The 17,971-nt window shown below is 52.1% G+C and overlaps 1 protein-coding gene across 1 annotated transcript; it reads right to left on the reverse strand.

The window, feature by feature from the left end:
* Positions 1-91: 91 nt before the first annotated feature.
* PES1 (pescadillo ribosomal biogenesis factor 1) lies at positions 92-17,152 on the reverse strand. The gene is made up of 15 exons (XM_059408829.1): positions 17,043-17,152; positions 12,528-12,607; positions 11,616-11,769; positions 10,036-10,145; positions 6,900-7,071; positions 6,720-6,809; positions 4,079-4,195; positions 3,882-3,956; positions 3,565-3,651; positions 3,297-3,427; positions 2,926-3,051; positions 2,618-2,802; positions 2,025-2,191; positions 1,732-1,893; positions 92-610 (listed from the first exon to the last, which is right to left on the reverse strand). The coding sequence occupies exons 1-15, from the start codon at positions 17,064-17,066 to the stop codon at positions 527-529; spliced, it is 1,764 nt and encodes a 587-aa protein (XP_059264812.1). The 5' UTR covers positions 17,067-17,152; the 3' UTR covers positions 92-526.
* Positions 17,153-17,971: the final 819 nt, after the last annotated feature.

Genomic DNA, 17,971 nt, shown 5'->3' on the forward strand with positions numbered 1-17,971 from the left:
AAAAATACCTGGGCTGGAATGTGAACCAAGCGCAGACTCCACTTCACTAGGTGGCCCTTCTCCAACCCCATGAAGGCTCATGAACACAGAATTCAACTGGTTCTAAAACTCCAGCTGTTTGGTAACAAATGCTTCCCCACCCTCGCCCCACCACAGCAGCGGGAGAATCACAGGTCCAATCCTTCAGGGGAGGTGAGCACTGCAGGAAGCCAGGAGAAACGGAAGCAGCCCCTGAGAGGCTGCTCAGGCCCCTACAGCACCCCCAATCATGCCACTGACTCCTGGGAGCATCAGGCTGGGCTGGACACAGAGGCCTCTCCTCTGCCCAGTCACCAGCAGGGAGCTCCATCCAACGGAGGCTGGGGCTCCAGCCAGAGAGCGTGAGAGGAAGCCAGGGCCGGCAGGGGGAGGAAGGGGATGAAAACAGAAGAGACTCTGGTCTGCCACCAAGCCTGGGTCCTCCGGCCTGCCTGTGCCAAGTCCAGCTGCCGGGAGCGGGCCACACCCATCCAGAGGCTGCCGCCACTCACACTGGCCTGGCCTTCTTGGCCTTCTTCTGAGACCTCACAGCCTCGTCGTGGGCTTTCCGCTTCTCTGCCAGTTTGTTGGCCTGTGAGGAGGAAGGGGGGATTGAGCTGTGATTGTGGGCTGCTTCTCCTCCTACTCAAAGCTGTCCCTTAAAGGTAGAGCTTCCAGGAAAGTTAAAGAGGCAAATGACCAAGAGGAAAAACAACTATCTAAACAACCTCAGGCAATAAAATGGGCTTTTTACCTTTGCTTTCAGGGCTCTATGATTAATGGGCCCATAACAAGTTAGGAGGATCGCAGGCTCCCGAGCTAGAAGCAACTGCCCCGTTTACCTTACTCCTCGGGAAAGCTGAGTGCCAATCACCTTCACCAGGCTGCTGGGGAGGAGTCTTTCCCCTGGGGCCCATTTGGAAATATCTACTACAAAACACACAAGGGCCTTTCAATCTGGCCAATTACATGCCTATGAATGGACCCTGCAGGGACTTCAGAGGAGGCAGGCTGTGCTCAAGGGTGTTTTCTAAGAATGCCTCAAATTGAAAAACAAACTGATTCTATCTAGAGAACAGATCACTTGTATGAGGTCATAGCAAGAAATTCACTCTATGATTAAATGAAAAACACCCTCTAAACCACCTGTACGTAGCATGATGGTTCCAAAACCCTGTGTTATTTACACACACAGAAGAAACTGGGGCGCTATTCTACAGATCACCCCAGAAGCAGAACTGTGAGCCACTCCCACATCATTGATTACAGAGTTGTGGTGTGCAAAGAACTTCAAAAAATTTTATTTATTTATTTATTTATTTTTTACGATGAGCACCTCTGGCTTTGTGAACAAGAGGAAACAAAAGAGAACCTAACCAAGACCTCCACAGTCCCTCCTGCTTTATGCACATCTGTTAAGCGGTCATTTGCGAAAGCGGGCCTGGAGTTTGCTGAGACAGCTCTGTCCCCAGACGCCAATAAACTCAGAAAGAGCTGGGTGTCAGAAGGAAACTGATGCTCTGAAAAAAGCCCAAGTACAAGCTGCTGACACCAAGATGCCGACACAGGCCTGCATGGGGGCCCCAGCGGCTGGGCCAGGCCAGACCAGCAACCTCAGAAAAAAATCTAAGAAAGGACCCGGAGTTTGCACAGAAGACAGTCAGCCGGCCCCCAGATTCACCTGGAAGTCTCAGGCAGGTGACAGGGACTCACCTCTCGGATTTTGCGCCTCTTGCCGAACATGATCTTGTTATAAAGGTACTTTTCCCGCTTCTTCATCATCATGATGGCCAGGCGCTTGGCTTCATTCTCCTCCTCCTGTGCCAGCCTCTCCTTGTCCTCCAGCTTCACGGTGCCTTCCATCACTCTGGGTTTCTGGGGACACAGGGCAGACACTTGTGGATGCTGGGTCCCCCATCCCCACTGGTCCCCTGGTTCTTGCCATTCTGCGCCAGGGCTGGCACCAAAGATGGCCAGTGGGGCACCTCCCAGCAGCTTCCCAGTACCTTCCCCTCCAGCCTCTGCTCCTCCAGGGCTGTCAGCCGGGCCTCTTCTTCCTTTTCTGAACCAGCCTCTGCATCTTCTTCCTCCTCCTCTTCATTTTCTCCCCCTTCATCACCATCACCATCATTGTCTTCCTCCTCATCCTCCTCTTCAGATTCATCCATATTTTCTATGAAAGGGCAGTGACTTCTGAAAGCCCTGGGAGCCTCCTCTTCTCCTTGCAGGCCGAGCACTTGGGCCCAGGCACCACACTCTTCAGCCACGAAGACGTTCCAAAGAGGATGCAGGGCTGTCCCAACCGGGACTCCCCCGGCACCTCTCCCTACAGCCCCAGCTGGCTTCTGAGGAAACTCCAGGCCCCCAATCCCAAGCTCTGCCACCTCCTACCTAAATACCCACGACAACTTCCAGACCACTCCTGCTCAGTTACTCTGAACATCAAGGAACAGCAGACTGTAGGACACACGTGTTCCCTCTCCTAAGCCTGACTGTCCCATTCTGAGGAGCTTGCCACCTCTGCAGCTAAGGAGGGAAACGAGGTGAGGCCAAAGCCAGCCCGGAGAAACCCACCCATGCCATCGCCTGGCCCACTCACCTGGGTGCTCCCCCCGCTGCAGGGCCAGCAGCTTCAGCTTCTCGGGAGGGACGTAATCTCCCTCCTTCTCCGAAACGAAAGGTGAGAGGTGTGGCGGCAGCTGCACTCCGGGGAAGTAGTCTGCCACGGGGAGGAGGAGCCGCGCATTCACACAGTCAAACACCCACTGGGGCTGCACGTAATACCTGGCGACAGAGACAGGTCATAGAAGCAACCCGATACCCCCCGCCTCTGGGGATAAGACAGACCTCTGCCCCCCACCCCGAAATCCAAACAGACGGAAGAAGATGAGAGCCCTGGGGATCTACCTGCCGATAACAGGCGTCTGCTGCCCAGGCCGATCGACAATCTGGTGGGTGATGCAGGAGTCTGTGACGTCATATGTGGCCCCAATGCAGAGAGACTGGTCCCAGGACACATCCCCCCCAAAGCTCCTACAGGCATAGGGGGAGAGCACAGGAGTATCCAGCATGAAGCTCACCCCCCTAGGACACACCCATCCCCTCCCCAACACCAGGATCTCCCCACATGCTGGTGCTGGACGCTCCCCACGCCCACCTTGGTGATTCTGCACCACAGCCCTGAGGGGTGCGTGCTGCCACCATCCTGTGTTACTGCGGGGCATCTGGGACGGGCCCCAGCCCAGAGCAGAGCACAGCCAGGGCGATCAGCCTCTCACCTAATGACAAAAGCCAGGGCCTCGCGGGGCACCTCACGGTTCAGGAAGAACTTCAGGCCCTCAAAGAGTTTCTTGTGCTTTTCCTGTGCCTCCAACTCCTTTCTGCGGTCCTCCTCCTGCGCTGTCATCTCCTGCCACGAAAGAGGCCGTGGTGCCATCCAGCCTGCCCACACCCACGCTGGAGGGCAGCAGGCGGAGATGTCCCCCAGCTTCCACCCAGAGCGCTCAGTCCCAGCACGCCCCCCCAACCCTGACATGCAGTCCTCACCCCATCAGCAGGAAACTCATCCACTTCAGCCTCCTCCTCCGCAGGCACCACCATGCGGGCCAGACTGTTCCCCAGGGCTGCCAGTTTCTATAGGAAAGAAGCAGGGCCACTGCTTACAGATAGGAGGTCTTGGCTCGGGACATGGTCAGTGGCAAGGTAGGGATAGCAGGAGCAGTGACAGTTCTGGGACATCAGTGGTCTTGGGTTCCAAGGGCAAGCCCTGAGCCCACCCGTCTAGCCATGCATATCCACACCACCAGGCCAGTGACCACCCTTCTAGGAGGACGCAAGGCCAGTACTCTGGAAGCTTCTCTCACCTCCATAGAGCTCTCGGAGTCCAACGCATAGGTGTCCTCACTGGTCTTCGCCTCTGTGTAAGCCTGCCCCTCCAGCTGGGAGGCAAGGAGAAGGTCAGAGGGAGAAGATGCCAGAGCCCCCTGTCTCTGTGTGGGCAGCAGGACCGTGGCCCCTGCACACTGAGAAGAACCTGGGCTGGGCTGGGCTGGGGCCCTACCTTGGGCGGGTAGTGCAGGTTGAGCGACTGGTAGAGGCGGAAGTTGACGAAGCCCAGCAGTGTGGTGTAGAACTCAGTGAAGGTGGCCATGACCCTGTAGTCAACATCTGTCGGGTGCTGCAGGGCACAGGGGACCCGTTGGCAATGCAGGTGCAGGTAGGGGAAAAGACGGCACTGGCAACCCCCACGGGAGGTGACTCCAGCCCGCCCAAGGCTCCTCCATGGCAGCCCTGCCTCGAGACCCCTACTCCATGAGAAGAGGCTCTGTGGCGTGTCCCACAAGCACTCTGGGGGAGGCACTGGACAGGGTTCCCCAGGGTTAGGGGCATCCTGAGGCCAGAGCCAAATCCCCAAGCCATAAAGAGGAAGATGAAAGGGACTGGCTGAAGCTCCCTGGCCCCTGCCCCAGTTTTCACTCATCCTGCAAGTCCTGGCTCAAACCAGACTTCGGTCACAGAGGTGGCCTTCCACCACCAGCCTGGCCAGAGCTCAACCTTCGCCATGAGTCATCCCACAGTCTTCATTTAATGTCTTCTTCTGGGCTCGCCTGCTAGCCTCCCGGTGCCTAGCTCCATCGCCACCCCAGCTGGGAGAGTCGGCCCTGCAGCAGTCTGTTGGCCTGGGGGGTTACAACTCAGCACCCTCACACCTTGGCAGGAGCCTTGGAACGAACACTCAATTCAGAGGCCCAGGCCAAGGCCCAAGCCAAAGACAAACGCACAACTCAAGGAACCAGGACAGGATGGGACAACTGCCTGACTCGGCCCCAGGAAGCTCTGGAGAAATGGCAGGAGAAAAGCTGCCTGCTTGGGGCAAAAGCACATGGCTACCCTTGAGAGCTACCAACCCGGCAAGTACGGGGCATGAAAGGATTCATCTCTGCCCTTGAGGAGTTGATAAAGCAAAACAGGGGAAGGATCTGAGTGCCAGACAAAGTGTCTCGACTCTTGAGCAACACTGCCCCCACAACCAGGGAGGCGAGCCCAGCCCTGCTGACCGCCCAGGAGCTGGATGGCAGAATATGCTGAATCATGTCAAAACCGGTAGTGATCACAACATCCCCTTCATGCCACACGCGCCCATGACCTTGAGCTGTTTCTCTATTCTGCCATTAGGCAGTGTGAGGTTACAGGGACCAAGACGTACTCCACCCGTGCCCCCACTCACACCTCCATCCTTCCAAGAACATCTGCTAGGGAAGCATCTGAGGACTAACTCCGTAACTCCATTTTCCGTAGCACAGTACTGAGCAGGGTCCCATCGCTGCCCCTCTTCCCACCCCACCCCACTACTTGCCTGGGTCCTACTTTGAGGAGCCCAGCACTAGCTATTCAGGGTGAAGAAGGTACACGAGGGCCTCAGTAATGACCCAGGACCGGTCCCCCATCCTCCAGCTGAGAGGAAGTAGTGACAGTGAGCTGGCCAGGGAGGAAGGAGGAACGGCGGCCTGTTCCCTTCCCCCAGGGCCAGCTGTGCGGAGGCTGGCCTCTACAGGGCCCTATTCACCACCAGGAGAACATACAAAGACCAGTCTGAGCAGCATGGGGGTGGCACATCAGAGAGAAGGAAAAAGAGGGAGGGCTAGAGAGGAAGGAGGCATGGCAAGAAGAGAGGAAGGAAGGAGAAGAGGGAGGGGCCCCAGGCCCTGGCACACATCTGGGCCCTGGAGAGTGGGAAGAGAAGACTGCTGAAGGCCAAGGCGCCTCTCGCCCATGGACTGCAGCCTGCCCGCAGACAGCTCCACTACCCTGCAGTCAGAGTGGGTTCCAGCCTCGGACCCCTGCCAGCCCAGAGTAAAGGGGAGGGGCCCAGATCCCCAGCTCGCCCTGCAGCACCTGCTAACCTGGTCAGCAAACAGACTGTCCAGCCAGGCTGGCACACCTGCTGCTCAAGGCACAGGCAGGAGACCCGGCCAGACACAGGCCCAGAGGATGACAAGTCCGGCAGAAGGAGAGTCTGGCTAAGACTATGCGGGGGACCAGAGGTTAATGCTGCCCCCTAAGGAGGCAAAAGCAGGATTTCTCTCTGTGAATCCCTGCCCAAAATACCCAGTCTAAACCAAGATAAACAGGAAGTAGTGCCTTGTGCTAATAACATCTCATGTCCTCATCCTCCCCCACCTCACCCAGTGCCCCCAACCCTGGGTAGGAGTCAGGAGAAGCTAAGGGGTTAAGCAGAGCAGCCTGGCCAAGGTCTGGCAGCCACTAGCGACAGAGCCGGACGACGATCCCATGGCTCTGAAGGCAGGGCTGGGCTCAGCTACTTCCCGAGCTTTGGTGGCTGCTTACTGGCCACACGGCATTCCCAAAGGGCCTACAAGATTTTTTTCCCCTTACATCCTCAGGACAAGACTTAGCAAGCGGAAAAACATCATTCATGAACCGAGGCACAGAAAGAGGCAGGAACATGTCCAAGGTCACCCAGATGACTGCACACAGGCAGGCTCGAGCTGTCATTATAACACTGTGCAGGACATCCCTCACCCCCACATGATACCCCTGCTGCACTTGGAAACCCAGCACATGCTGGACTGTGCAAGACAATAAAATCCTCCCTCTGCCCAAGTCCTGATGTCTGTTAGGAGCCAGAGAATGAGCAACGCCCCAGCACAAGCCCCTGCCTGCCCCACAGGTGTACTCACATCGTGGGAGAAGGCATAGGGTGTGATCCACACAATGGGCTGCCCCAGTACCTCGGCCTGGTAGTAAATGCCTTTGATGGACAGGAAGACCTGGGGGGAGGGCACAGTAGGGTGAAAAGCACTGGGAGGCAGGGCAGGGAGAAGAGCGGCAACCCCTCCCCCAGGTGGCCCCAGGCAAACCTTTCGCAGGGCGCGGGCGGCAATGACATAGTGTAGGAACTCCACAGTGAGCCGGCGGCACAGCTGAATGGTCTGCACGTGGCACTTGCCAGTCCGTGGGAAGGTGGAGAAGAGGAAACACATGGAGAGGGCATCATCCAGGTCCCGCAGAGCATCTATGAATGTGGGGTACCTGCAGGCCGAGGAGAGCGGTGCTCACAGGCTTGGGCAGCCTGGGCTCGGGGTGGGGTGAGGAGGCTAGATTCCTCTTCTGATCTGTTAGTCACCCCCAGAGTCCCCATTCCCAAGCAGGTCTTGCCACTCTTATCTCCTGATCACAAAGTTGGGCAATGCCCAGGGGCCTGGCAGTGGCAGCTTCCCCATTGGAGAAAGCATGGAATGAGAAAGCATGGAATGAGGCCAGGCCCATTTAGCTCTGAGGATCAGAGAAATCCCAAAGGGGGTCCTGAACAGTCACTGCCCACCAAGGACTCAGCCTGGACCCACTTCTATTTGTGGTCAAAGAGAGTGGACCGAGTCTATTTTTCAAGGTAGGAACCGCAGTTCAAAGCAAATACAGTCGTAATGTTCAAAACCAAAAACAGAAAAATATGATGCTGCCCTAGTGTGTGATGGTGGAAAATGGGGGCCAGCCTGCACTCAGCAGCACTCACGGCTTGGCCCGGCCACAGGTCACCAGAGTGAGTTATGTCTCGTCCCTCCTCACCCGGCCCTTGGTCTGGATTGCAGGAGCAACTGGAACCAAATGCTAAAAATGTTGGAATTTTTTCAGTCCTGGGCAAGGAAAAGCCAGAGCAAAAAAACGCTTCCAGGAATCCTGTGACAAATTAAGAAGCTGACGAGAACATGCCATCCTTGGCAGGATCCACTACTGCATGGTTGCCCTGCTGAGGGACGGAGGCCTGGGTCATGAAGAGGACATTGGAGTATGTGTAATGACACCTGGATTCCCACCCCAGCTGTGACCCAGGATGAATCCCTGGGCCTCACCCAACTCCAGTGATTTCATTTGGAAAATGACACTGTTGGACCAGACTGTTGGTTTAAAACTGGGCTCCTGTAGCTCCCTGGAAACGCCTAGGGATAAGTGGTCAGACAGGGCCTCTGGCCTCCCTCCCCTAGCCAGAGCGGCTGTCGGAGCCTCTGAACCCAAACTGCCTTCCAGGAAGCCTTCTTTCACAGAAAGCGTTTTGCTGCTTCAAAAAGGGACTCTGAAAGCCATGAGACCAGAGACGGCCATGGTCGTTCCAGCCCCAGGTGGCGTCACTCCCTGCAGTGCGCCAGGAGGAACCTGCCAGTCTTCACGGCACACAGAAACAGAAGAAAGGCCGCAGGGACCTCTCCAAAGCCAATAGGAGGAGGGGCATCTCGTTTTCTGGTGTGCAGGCAGAAACTTCAATTGGCCCCTTGTGGTGTCTCCTAAGTGTCCTCTCTCTGCGCTTCAGGCACAAACACACTAACCTGGCCAGGACCTTTGAAGGAACAGCACCAACTGTTTCTGAGACACCAGCTTTTTTTAAGGCGATGGCAAAGGAGATCAGGGCTGGGGTGGGGGGTGGTGGATTTGGAACTCCATAACCACACTGCCACCTGGTGTGGGCATGAATCCAGATACTTGGCTTTTTCCTAGTGCAAGTTTTGCATTTGCTCCACATGACAGCTGTGTGTGAACAGGCAGGACAGGAGCTATCGTCTCTCTCTCAGAGGAGGACGTACTCAGAGCAGGAACCGTTCTCAGGCCGCCCAGCTTGCAGGCTGCAGAGCTGTGGTGAGGACACCCCATGTTGGGCTCCTAGGCCAGGGCTCTCTCTGTGCTAGCCCATGGCGGGCCTGACTCAGTGACGCCAAGTCCATCCAGCCCAGAGTGACTATTCCCAAGCCGTGAGCCCCCAAGGGAAGATGACGTTCATTAGCCCGGGGTTTCTGAACCTTACCACCACTGACAATTTGGGCCAAGCTGTTCTGTGACGGGGACTGTCCTATCCACTATAGGGTGTTTAGCAGCTTCCCTGGTCTTTACCCACTAAACACCAGTAGGACTCCTTCTCCTGCCCCACATCCAAGTCATGAGAAGCGCAAGTATCTCCAGACATTTCCTTATGTCTCCTGGGGACCAATTCTGCTACTGGTTAAGAACTATAGCCTTAGGGGCGCCTGGATGGCTCAGTGGGTTAAGCCTCTGCCTTCGGCTCAGGTCATGATCTCAGGGTCCTGGGATTGAGCCCCGCATTGGGCTCTCTGCTCAGCGGGGAGCCTGCTTTCCCCTCTCTCTCTCTGCCTGCCTCTCTACCTACTTGTGATTTCTGTCTGTCAAATAAATAAATAAATAAAATCTTAAAAAAAAAAAAAAAAAAGAACCATAGCCTTAGCCAATGGATGAGTGGGACTACTGAGAAGGCTGGGAAAGAACACTTAAGATTAGGGTGCGTGGGTGGCTCAGTCAGTTAAGTGTCTGCCTTCGGTTCAGGTCAAGCTCCCAGGGTCCTGGGATTGAGACCTGCATCGGGGTCTCTGCTCAGTGGGGAGCCTGCTTCTCCCTGTCCCTCTACCTGCCACTCCCCCTGCTTGTGCTCCCTGTCAAATAAATAAATAAAATCTTAAAAAAAAAAAAAATCAGGGCGCCTGGGTGGCTCAGTGGGTTAAGCCGCTGCCTTCGGCTCAGGTCATGATCTCAGGGTCCTGGGATCGAGTCCCGCATCGGGCTCCCTGCTGAGCAGGGAGCCTGCTTCCTTCTCTCTCTCTCTGCCTGCCTCTCAGTGTACTTGTGGTTTCTCTCTGTCAGATAAATAAATAAAATCTTAAAAAAAAAAAAAAAAAAAAATCAGAGGCACCTAGCCATGCCTGCCATGTCTGCCCCACATGCCTGGGGCACAATCCCAGAACTCTGGCTCTTAATAACCACAGGGCCTTTGCATCTGTGGTTCCCATTGCTTGAACCATACTTCCCTTGACTGACTCAAATGTCTACCCCTATAAACCCATAGGTAACATATTTCCCCCAGGTCCCTTCATGCAGTTAGCATCCCACATGGTACTTGCTGTGACTTGCAATTCGTGGTTTTTTGGTCTGCTTCCTCCAAAAGGCTACCAGCAACTTGAGCAGAGTCCTGGTGTTAGGACTGAGTCCCCAACTCACCGCTCCTTCACAATGTGGTCAAGTTTGTAGTTGGGCTTGTTGTCCTTCAGACGCTCCACAGTGTTCCACTCACTCTTCCCATAGGCCTTCCGGAGCTTCCGGACGAACACCTGGGAGAGAGGAAGAGATCTCTTCCTCTGATCTCTTCCTCACTGATGCTGGGGCCAAGGGCTCCTGGAGACCCTTCTTCCACCAAGGAGGGACACATGAGGTGGGAGGAGTCTCAGGACCTCCTAAAGCTGATCACAGCTGTCTGATTGTGCCAGCTGATGCCCTCAGCCTGGGATGTATAAAACAGTGAACTCCCAAAAACATCCCAACTGGCCCACACAGATGAGCACTCAGCCAGCTCTCTGCAGCCCTGTGATGGATGACCAGACATGACCACTCTGATGTGCTGACTTCACCACATGAAACATGAAAACATCATGTTTTCAGCCCTATTTTCCAACTGAGCCCAAGTGACCTACTCGCAAAGCAGCACTGGACCAGGAAAGCTGGCCTTCATTCTGAGCACCAGTCTGTGTGGGCATGAAACAAGCCACGGGTATAGGGGCAAGGTCATGTAGGAAAATGCAGCTGAAGCCAGGCATGGGCCCACAAGGTCCTCCAAACCAACTGATGTCTTCCCTGTAAGTACTTTTGGCCAAGACGGCCTCTAGTGCTCTTCAGAGGCTCCAAGGCTGCGGAAGAACCAAGACAGCCATTTCCCACAATGGGCCCACTTCCAATGCAGTGGGTTTAAGTAGTTTAAAAAAAAAAAAAAACAACCCAGCAGCAAAACAGAGCCAGCCACCCATCCCCTGGACTTGAATATTCCAAGGGCCAGCAACTGGGGCTGGCCAGTCTCCTGTGGCCACCAGGTGGCGCCTAGCTCCTCCCAGCCCAAAGCTCAGCTGGGTCCCACTGCTCTCCCAGGCTTCAGTAACAGCAGTCTGCTTTCAATGATCAGCATTTGGTCCAATGAGGTCTCTGTTTTCCCTATGGTACTTAAGCAATGAATGGTTTCCATTTATGGAATGGAAAGCCTGGTCTCCTGAGAGCGATTCCAGAAAAAATTTGAAAAGGTGCAGTTTCTCTGGGCGCAGAAGAATACATCAAAGAGGGCGCCTGGATGGCTCAGTGGGTTAAGCCTCTGCCTTCAGCTCAGGTCATGATCTCGGGGTCCTGGAATCGAGTCCCGCATCAGGCTCTCTGCTCAGCAGGGAGCCTGCTTCCTCCTCTCTCTCTGCCTGCCTCTCTGCCTACTTGTGATCTGTCAAATAAATAAATAAAATCTTAAAAAAAAAAAAAAGAATACACCAAAGAGTCCCTGAACGTACTTTCTTTGCTTCAAGGGCAACACATTTACTCTCTAAAAGATCCAGGCCAAAGGAACAGCAGGTAAAGCATGAATCATTTGCCAGGTTCTGTGCAAATGATTTCCACACGTGATCTCAGTTAATCCTTGAGACATTCCTTTGAGGTAGAATTACCTCACCCTTCTTGCTCAGAAAGGTTAAACACTCTGCCCAGGGTCACAGCTGCTGGGTCACAGAGCAGCGACAGATGCCATCCAGACCCCAGAGCCCCGGCCTCACCTTGTATTCCCGGAACTTGTTGACGATGGGTTCATGGAGGAGGAACTTGATGTCTTTAAGAAGGTAAAAAGTTCGGGCCGCTGTGGAGCCCTTATTAACCTTCTTCTTATGTTTGGGCTCATGGGGATAAATGCCCTTCAAGATGCACAGCCGCCTGGAAGACGAAGACCATTCCTTCTGTCAGTAAACGCGCTGAGCGCTGGCCACATCAGGCCTGCAAAACAGCTGGGAATGGGGAAAACGGGCCCCACCCTTGGAGAATTCATGTCCCTGTGCAGGACCTGATCAACACAAGTCCCCAAAAATCACCTAATGTAGACTGTCACACATACCAGAAAGGAAATAATCAGGATGCTGACGGGGCCAGATGGCAGGTACCCCTTTGAGCAAAGAGAGTCAGAAAAGGCCTTGCTGAAAAACTGACATTTCAGCCATATAAAAGGTAGAGGGAAAAGCATTCTAGAAGGACAGAGGCTGTAAGGATGGAAAGTGCTGGGTGACCAAAAGTGGGCCAGAGCAGGGCCCACAAGCTGTGGAAAACTACACATCTGACTCTACAAGGAGCTGAGAGTCCCTGGCTGCAGGGGCTCTCAGGATCAGGAGTCTGTTCTGCCAGAAGGGAGGGGACAGGTGACAAAGACCCAGCCAGAGAGCAGCAATGCAAGGTAGCAGTAGGCCCATTCTGATGACACATTGTGACATGACCCATTCTTCAGCTTCCCCGCAGACCCACCCTTGGCAAAGCACTGCTCATTAAAGCAAAGCCAGACTAGGGCTATCAGAATTCTAGACAGAATTTGTGGCAGTGTAGGTTAAGACATGGATACAGCTGAGTTTTCACCATCACTGAGTGTGACTCACCACCCAGGCACCTCCCTGCGGTTCCCCTATTCTACTTCTCTCCACCCTCACCTGAAGTCAGCCAGGCTCAGCTGCAGCTTCTTCCGGGCTTTGTTTCGGGTGATGTAGTTGGTGGCGGAGCCTCGTTCATACTTGGGGAGGGGAAAAACCAAATGACCATTAGCACTGATTGCAGTGATGACGTCAATTTCTGGGCATGCATCAGGCCAGAGGCAATAATCACTGTGGACAAGTAGCCAAGAGGCTTCTGGGACAGGAAATGCTATAGAGAGGGAGTCCACCTGCCTGAGCAAGCTCTGTTGCACTGTTCTTGCAGTAAATCAGTGTAAAGGACACACACATCTGCATGACGCTCGGAACCATGAGGTTGCTATGGATCAGGTGCTAAACCAAGCACTTGGGAGTGGTTCTAAGTACTGGCCATTATGATTAGTGATTTCCACACATTATTTCATTTAATCTCACAACACCGTGGCATGGGTGCCATTAAAATTTATTTTACTGAGAATAAACAGACTCAGTGAAATAACCTATCCAGGTCACATAGCTTTTAAGGGCTTCGATTCAAATGCAGTTTGGAATCCTGTGCCTCAGTGCCTAATCCCCTATGCCAGTTTTTTCAATGTTTTCATTGTAACCAACCCCTACCATAAGAAGCCTTTTTAAACTGTCTCCCCCCTTAACTGTCCCCTCTCACAGCCCCATGAAATGTTACTACAGACATACCAAAGATGTGTTATGTAATGTGTTCTTTCTTGTTTGTTTTAAACATTTTGTTTATTTACTTGAGAGAGAAGGAGAGAGAGAGCGTGCATGTGCTCAGGAGGTGCAGAGGAAGGGCATCTCCAGCACACTCTTCTCTGAATGCAGACCTGATTATCTGAGATTACAACCTGAGCCGAAGTCAAGAGTCAGAAGCTTAATCAACTGAGCCACCCAGTCAGCCCCGTAATATGGTCTCTTTTTTTTTTTTAAGATTTTATTTATTTATTTGTTTAAGATATATTTATTTGACAGAGATCACAAGTAGGCAGAGAGAGAGGCAGGCAGAGAGAGGTGGGAAGCAGTCTCCCCGCTGAGCACAGAGCCTGATGCAGGGCTCGATTCTAGGACCCTGGGATCATGACCAGAGCCGAAGGCAGAGGCTTAACCCACTCAGCCACCCAGGCGTCTGTGTAATATGGTCTTTTAAAGGGCCACAAACCATTGAAATATCTAAGACCCCTTCAAAAGAAAGTCAACAAAACCAAGAGACAACCAACAGAGTTGAGAGAAGATATTTGCAAATAACATATCAGATAAAGGGCCAGCATCCAAAATCTATAAAGAACTTATCAAATTCAACCCCAAAGAACAAAAAATCTAATCAAGAAATGTGCAGAAGACATGAACAGACATTTCTGCAAAGAAGACATCCAGATGGCCAACAGATACACGAAAAAGTGTTCAACATCCTCGGCATTGGGGAAATACAAATCAAAACCACCTCACACCAGTCAGAATGGCTAAAATCAACAAGTGAGGAAAAAACAGATGTTGCAAGGATGCAGAGAAAGGGGAACCCTCCTACACTCTTTGGTGGGAATGCAAGCTGGTGCAACCACTCACTCTGGAAAACAGTACTGAGGTTCCTGAAAAACCTGAAAATAGAGCTTCCCTATGACCCAGTAATTACACTACTGGGTATTTACCCCACAGATACAAATGTACTGATCCAAAGGGGCACCTGCACCCCAATGTTTATAGCAACAATGTTCATAACAGCCAAACTACAGAAAGACCCTAGATGTCCATTGACAGATGAATGGATAAAGAAGATGTGGTATATAAATGGAATATTACACAACATTCAAAAAATGGAATCTTGCCATTTGCAACACCATAGATGGAACTAGAGGGTATTATGCTAAGCAAAATAAGCCAATCAGAGAAAAGCAATTATCATATGATCTCTTTGATATGTGGACTGTGAGAAACAAGGCAAAGGATCATAAAGGAAGAGAGGAAAAAAATGAAAAAAGACAAAACCAGAGATGGAGAAAAACCGTAAGAGACTCAATCTCAGGAAAAAAACTGACAGTTGGAGGGGTCAGGGGTCAGAGGAATGGGGTAGCTGGATGATGGACATTGGCAAGGGTGTAAGTTATGGTGAGCTCTGTGAATTGTGTAAGACTGAATCACAGACCTGTACCCCTGTAACAAATAATACATTGTACGTTAATATAAATAAATTAATTAGGGGCGCCTGGGTGTCTCAGTCCCTAAGCGGCTGCCTTCAGCTCAGGTCATGACCCCAGTGACCTGGGATTGAGCCCTGCATCGGGCTCCCTGCTTGGTGGGACGCCTGCTTCTCCTTCTCCCATTTCCCCTGCTTGTGTTCCCTCTCTCACTGTGTCTCTCTCTGTCAAACAAATTAATAAAATCTTTTTTAAAATTAATTAAAAATACAAATAAAGGGTCACAAATCACTGAAATCTAAACCCCTTCAACTAATTCTTGTGGGTGATACCCAGTTGAGAATGCATTCTATTCATTGGAAAATGAACTCCCCTCCAGCATTCATTCAAAGGAAAATAAGAGAACCTCTACTACGTTCCATGTATTAAGCTAGATGCTACAAGGGCAATGAAGACAGAAGACCTGGTCTCTACCCACTCCCCAAGGAGCATACTGTCTGATGCAACCATGTGGATGTCTGCAGTGCCAACATCCTGTCTCGTGTTCGCATCTCTGTATCATTGATAAAGAGCAATAGTGCATTGTACCAAAAATGTCCTTTCCAAACAAGATCACTGTCTGCAGTAAGGCAGCAGGGACCTTGATGGCCAGGTCTAGCTCTAAGAAATAAATCTAGAGCCCCTCAAAGAGTATGTTTATGACCCCCACCTTCCGATTACCCCATCACAAAATGCAACCTTCATTTATTCTTTCTTCCAGAAACTGTCTACTGGGGTTATAAAGATGAGCTTTAGCCTGTCTCAGAAAGTTAGGTCTTCCTTAAAAGTGTTTTCCATTGCTTTACATCACACATATGTCTGTCATCACGCTTATCCTTTTAAACATCAAGTAGATAAGTAGTTCTCAGCTGGGGTGATTTTACTTCCTGGGTGTGTGTGGGATGGAGGGAAGGCAATTAGGCATTTTGGACTGTTGAGTGCCAGTGGCATCTAGCGTGTAAAAAGTTAGGATGCTATTAAATACCCTATGATGCTCACTCAGGACAGCACTCTCTACAACAAAGAGTTATATGGCTTGGGGCGTCAGGGTGGCTCAGTCGGTTAAGCATCTGCCTTCAACTCAGGTCCTGATCCCAGGATCCTGGGGGCTCCTTGCTCAGCAGGGAGACTGCTTCTCCCTCTCTCTCTGCCTGCTGCTCCCTCGCTTGTGCTGTGTTTAAAAAAGAAAAAAGGGCGTTATCTGACTCAAGACGCTTGTGAAACCCAGCATTAAAAACTGTTGTGATTTGTTTACATAGCTGCATCTGTGCTGCAAGGGAGATTTTTCCATCTTCTATCTTTGTAATTCCAAACACTGACACTTACTGGTTGTTCAACACTGTGTTGGCTTAAACATAAACAGGCAACAGAAACTTTCAATCTGAAGGAAACAGGAGACAACTACATCTTCCTCACCTTCATCCCTTCCCCAGTCTTTTCACACCACCAAGGTGATTCTCTATACAGCACAAGAAATCCTTAAAAAACTGACTAGGGTACTTCCCCTTGAGACCTACTGCACCTGGAGTAAAATCCAAGTCCCTCCTGGTGGCTCACAAACCTTGCACATCTGGTCCCAGTCTAACCACAACCTCACCATTCTTCCCTTGGTTTGACTATCCCCCAGCCATCCTGATGTCCTAATTTCTTGCACACAGAAAGCCTTTCCCACCTAACGGTCTTGGCACTGTGTGTCCTCTGCCAGGTTTGCTCACTAAACACTCCCACCACCCAGAACCCATTTGGATCTCCTGATCTTTCAAATTTCAGCTTAAATGTCGAGTCAGAGAAACCTTCCAAGACAACACTAACTGAAGTGAGTATTCTTTTACATTCCCCACCCTTTCACATCACATTTAACAACATGTGATTGTTTCATTTGGTTGTTTAGAGTCCTTTCCCCGCCAGAAAGTGAGCTTGGGGAAGGCAGGGACCACACCTGACTGTTTATGTTTCCCTCCCAGTGTGCAGGGTAGGTTCAACAGAGAAGGGATAACAAGTTTTGGAGATAATAAACTTGACATAATGGTAAACTTTACGTAATGTTTATTACTGTTTCAATAAGCAGTTGACTTTCCGCCCGGTCTGCATTTAGGGTGAGGCTTTCTTTGGCAACTCCCAACTTTCTTCTACAGCCCTGCTCCAAGGTTCTTTCCTGTACTTCATCGGACAAGGACTGTCATCCTCGGACCCCTTCTCATAGCTGTCTCTCATCCCGTTGATCCCAGCAGTTTCTGAACGCACGAAGGGCCACACCAGAAAGGTGCAGTCCTCTGGCACCCTCGCTTCCCCCTCCCTCTCATTCCCCTTCTTCCCAGCACCACGCCTCCCCGGCTCCTGCCCCATTCACCTTTTTCTTCTCCAGGCCTCCCATTGCTCCACGATCAAGGGTCTACGAGCGCCGCGCGGGCAGACAGCGCCACTTCCTCCCGCACGTGCCCAGCCTAGGGCCCCGAGGCCCCCACGCCGCGGGCCTGCGCGGGCTGCCCGATGAGGTGCCTGAGGGAGTCTAGGGAAATATTCGGCTTTCCTCCTCGAAATTTACAACGGAACTTTCTGAAAAAAGTCACTGAGACCGCTTTTTAGAGTTCTTTCTCATCTCTGGACATATAACAGTTTTAGTATTTAAAAGAACGCAGCTATTCAGGCGTTTCTATAGCCATCTGGTGACGATCGCCTGTCTCTATGAGCCCCGTTGCATGTTGGGATGGAAGGTGGCGGAAGGCTTAGCGACCCCGCAGTGCCTTCTGGGATGCAGAGGACAGCCACACTCTGAGGTGAGCGAGGGCCGGTGGGTTGTCATCGTAACGGTTGCTAGGCGCCCTCGGAAAGAGGCTTCTTCTGAGAAAAAGCGGCGGCCAGGGGCGCTTAGTGAGGCTGGGCTGTGTTTTCCTCCCGCTGCTTGTGGCTTTCTCTTTGGCTCATTGGCTGTTGGAGGGGGATAAAGTAGATCAAAAGCAAACTTTTTTACTCAGAGAAGTCTAGTGACCCGAGAGGCCACTTGTATGTTCTGAGCCTTAGCAGTAAATTGAAAAATGACAAAAGGCGAAGCAGAGCTATAGAACTTGTGGTATATTTTAAAGGTACCTTTGGGGGCTCCTGGGTGGTTCAGTGGGTTAAGACTCTTGTCTTCCACGAGGCGCCTGGGTGGCTCAGTGGTTTGGGCTGCTGCCTTCGGCTGGGGTCATGATCTCAGGGTCCTGGGATCGAGCCCTGCATCAGGCTCCCTGCTCCTCAGGAAGCCTGCTTCCCTCTCTCTCTCTCTGCCTGCCTCTCTGC

Source organism: Mustela nigripes, chromosome 8 (genome assembly GCF_022355385.1).
Source record: "Mustela nigripes isolate SB6536 chromosome 8, MUSNIG.SB6536, whole genome shotgun sequence".
NCBI lineage: Eukaryota > Metazoa > Chordata > Mammalia > Carnivora > Mustelidae > Mustela > Mustela nigripes.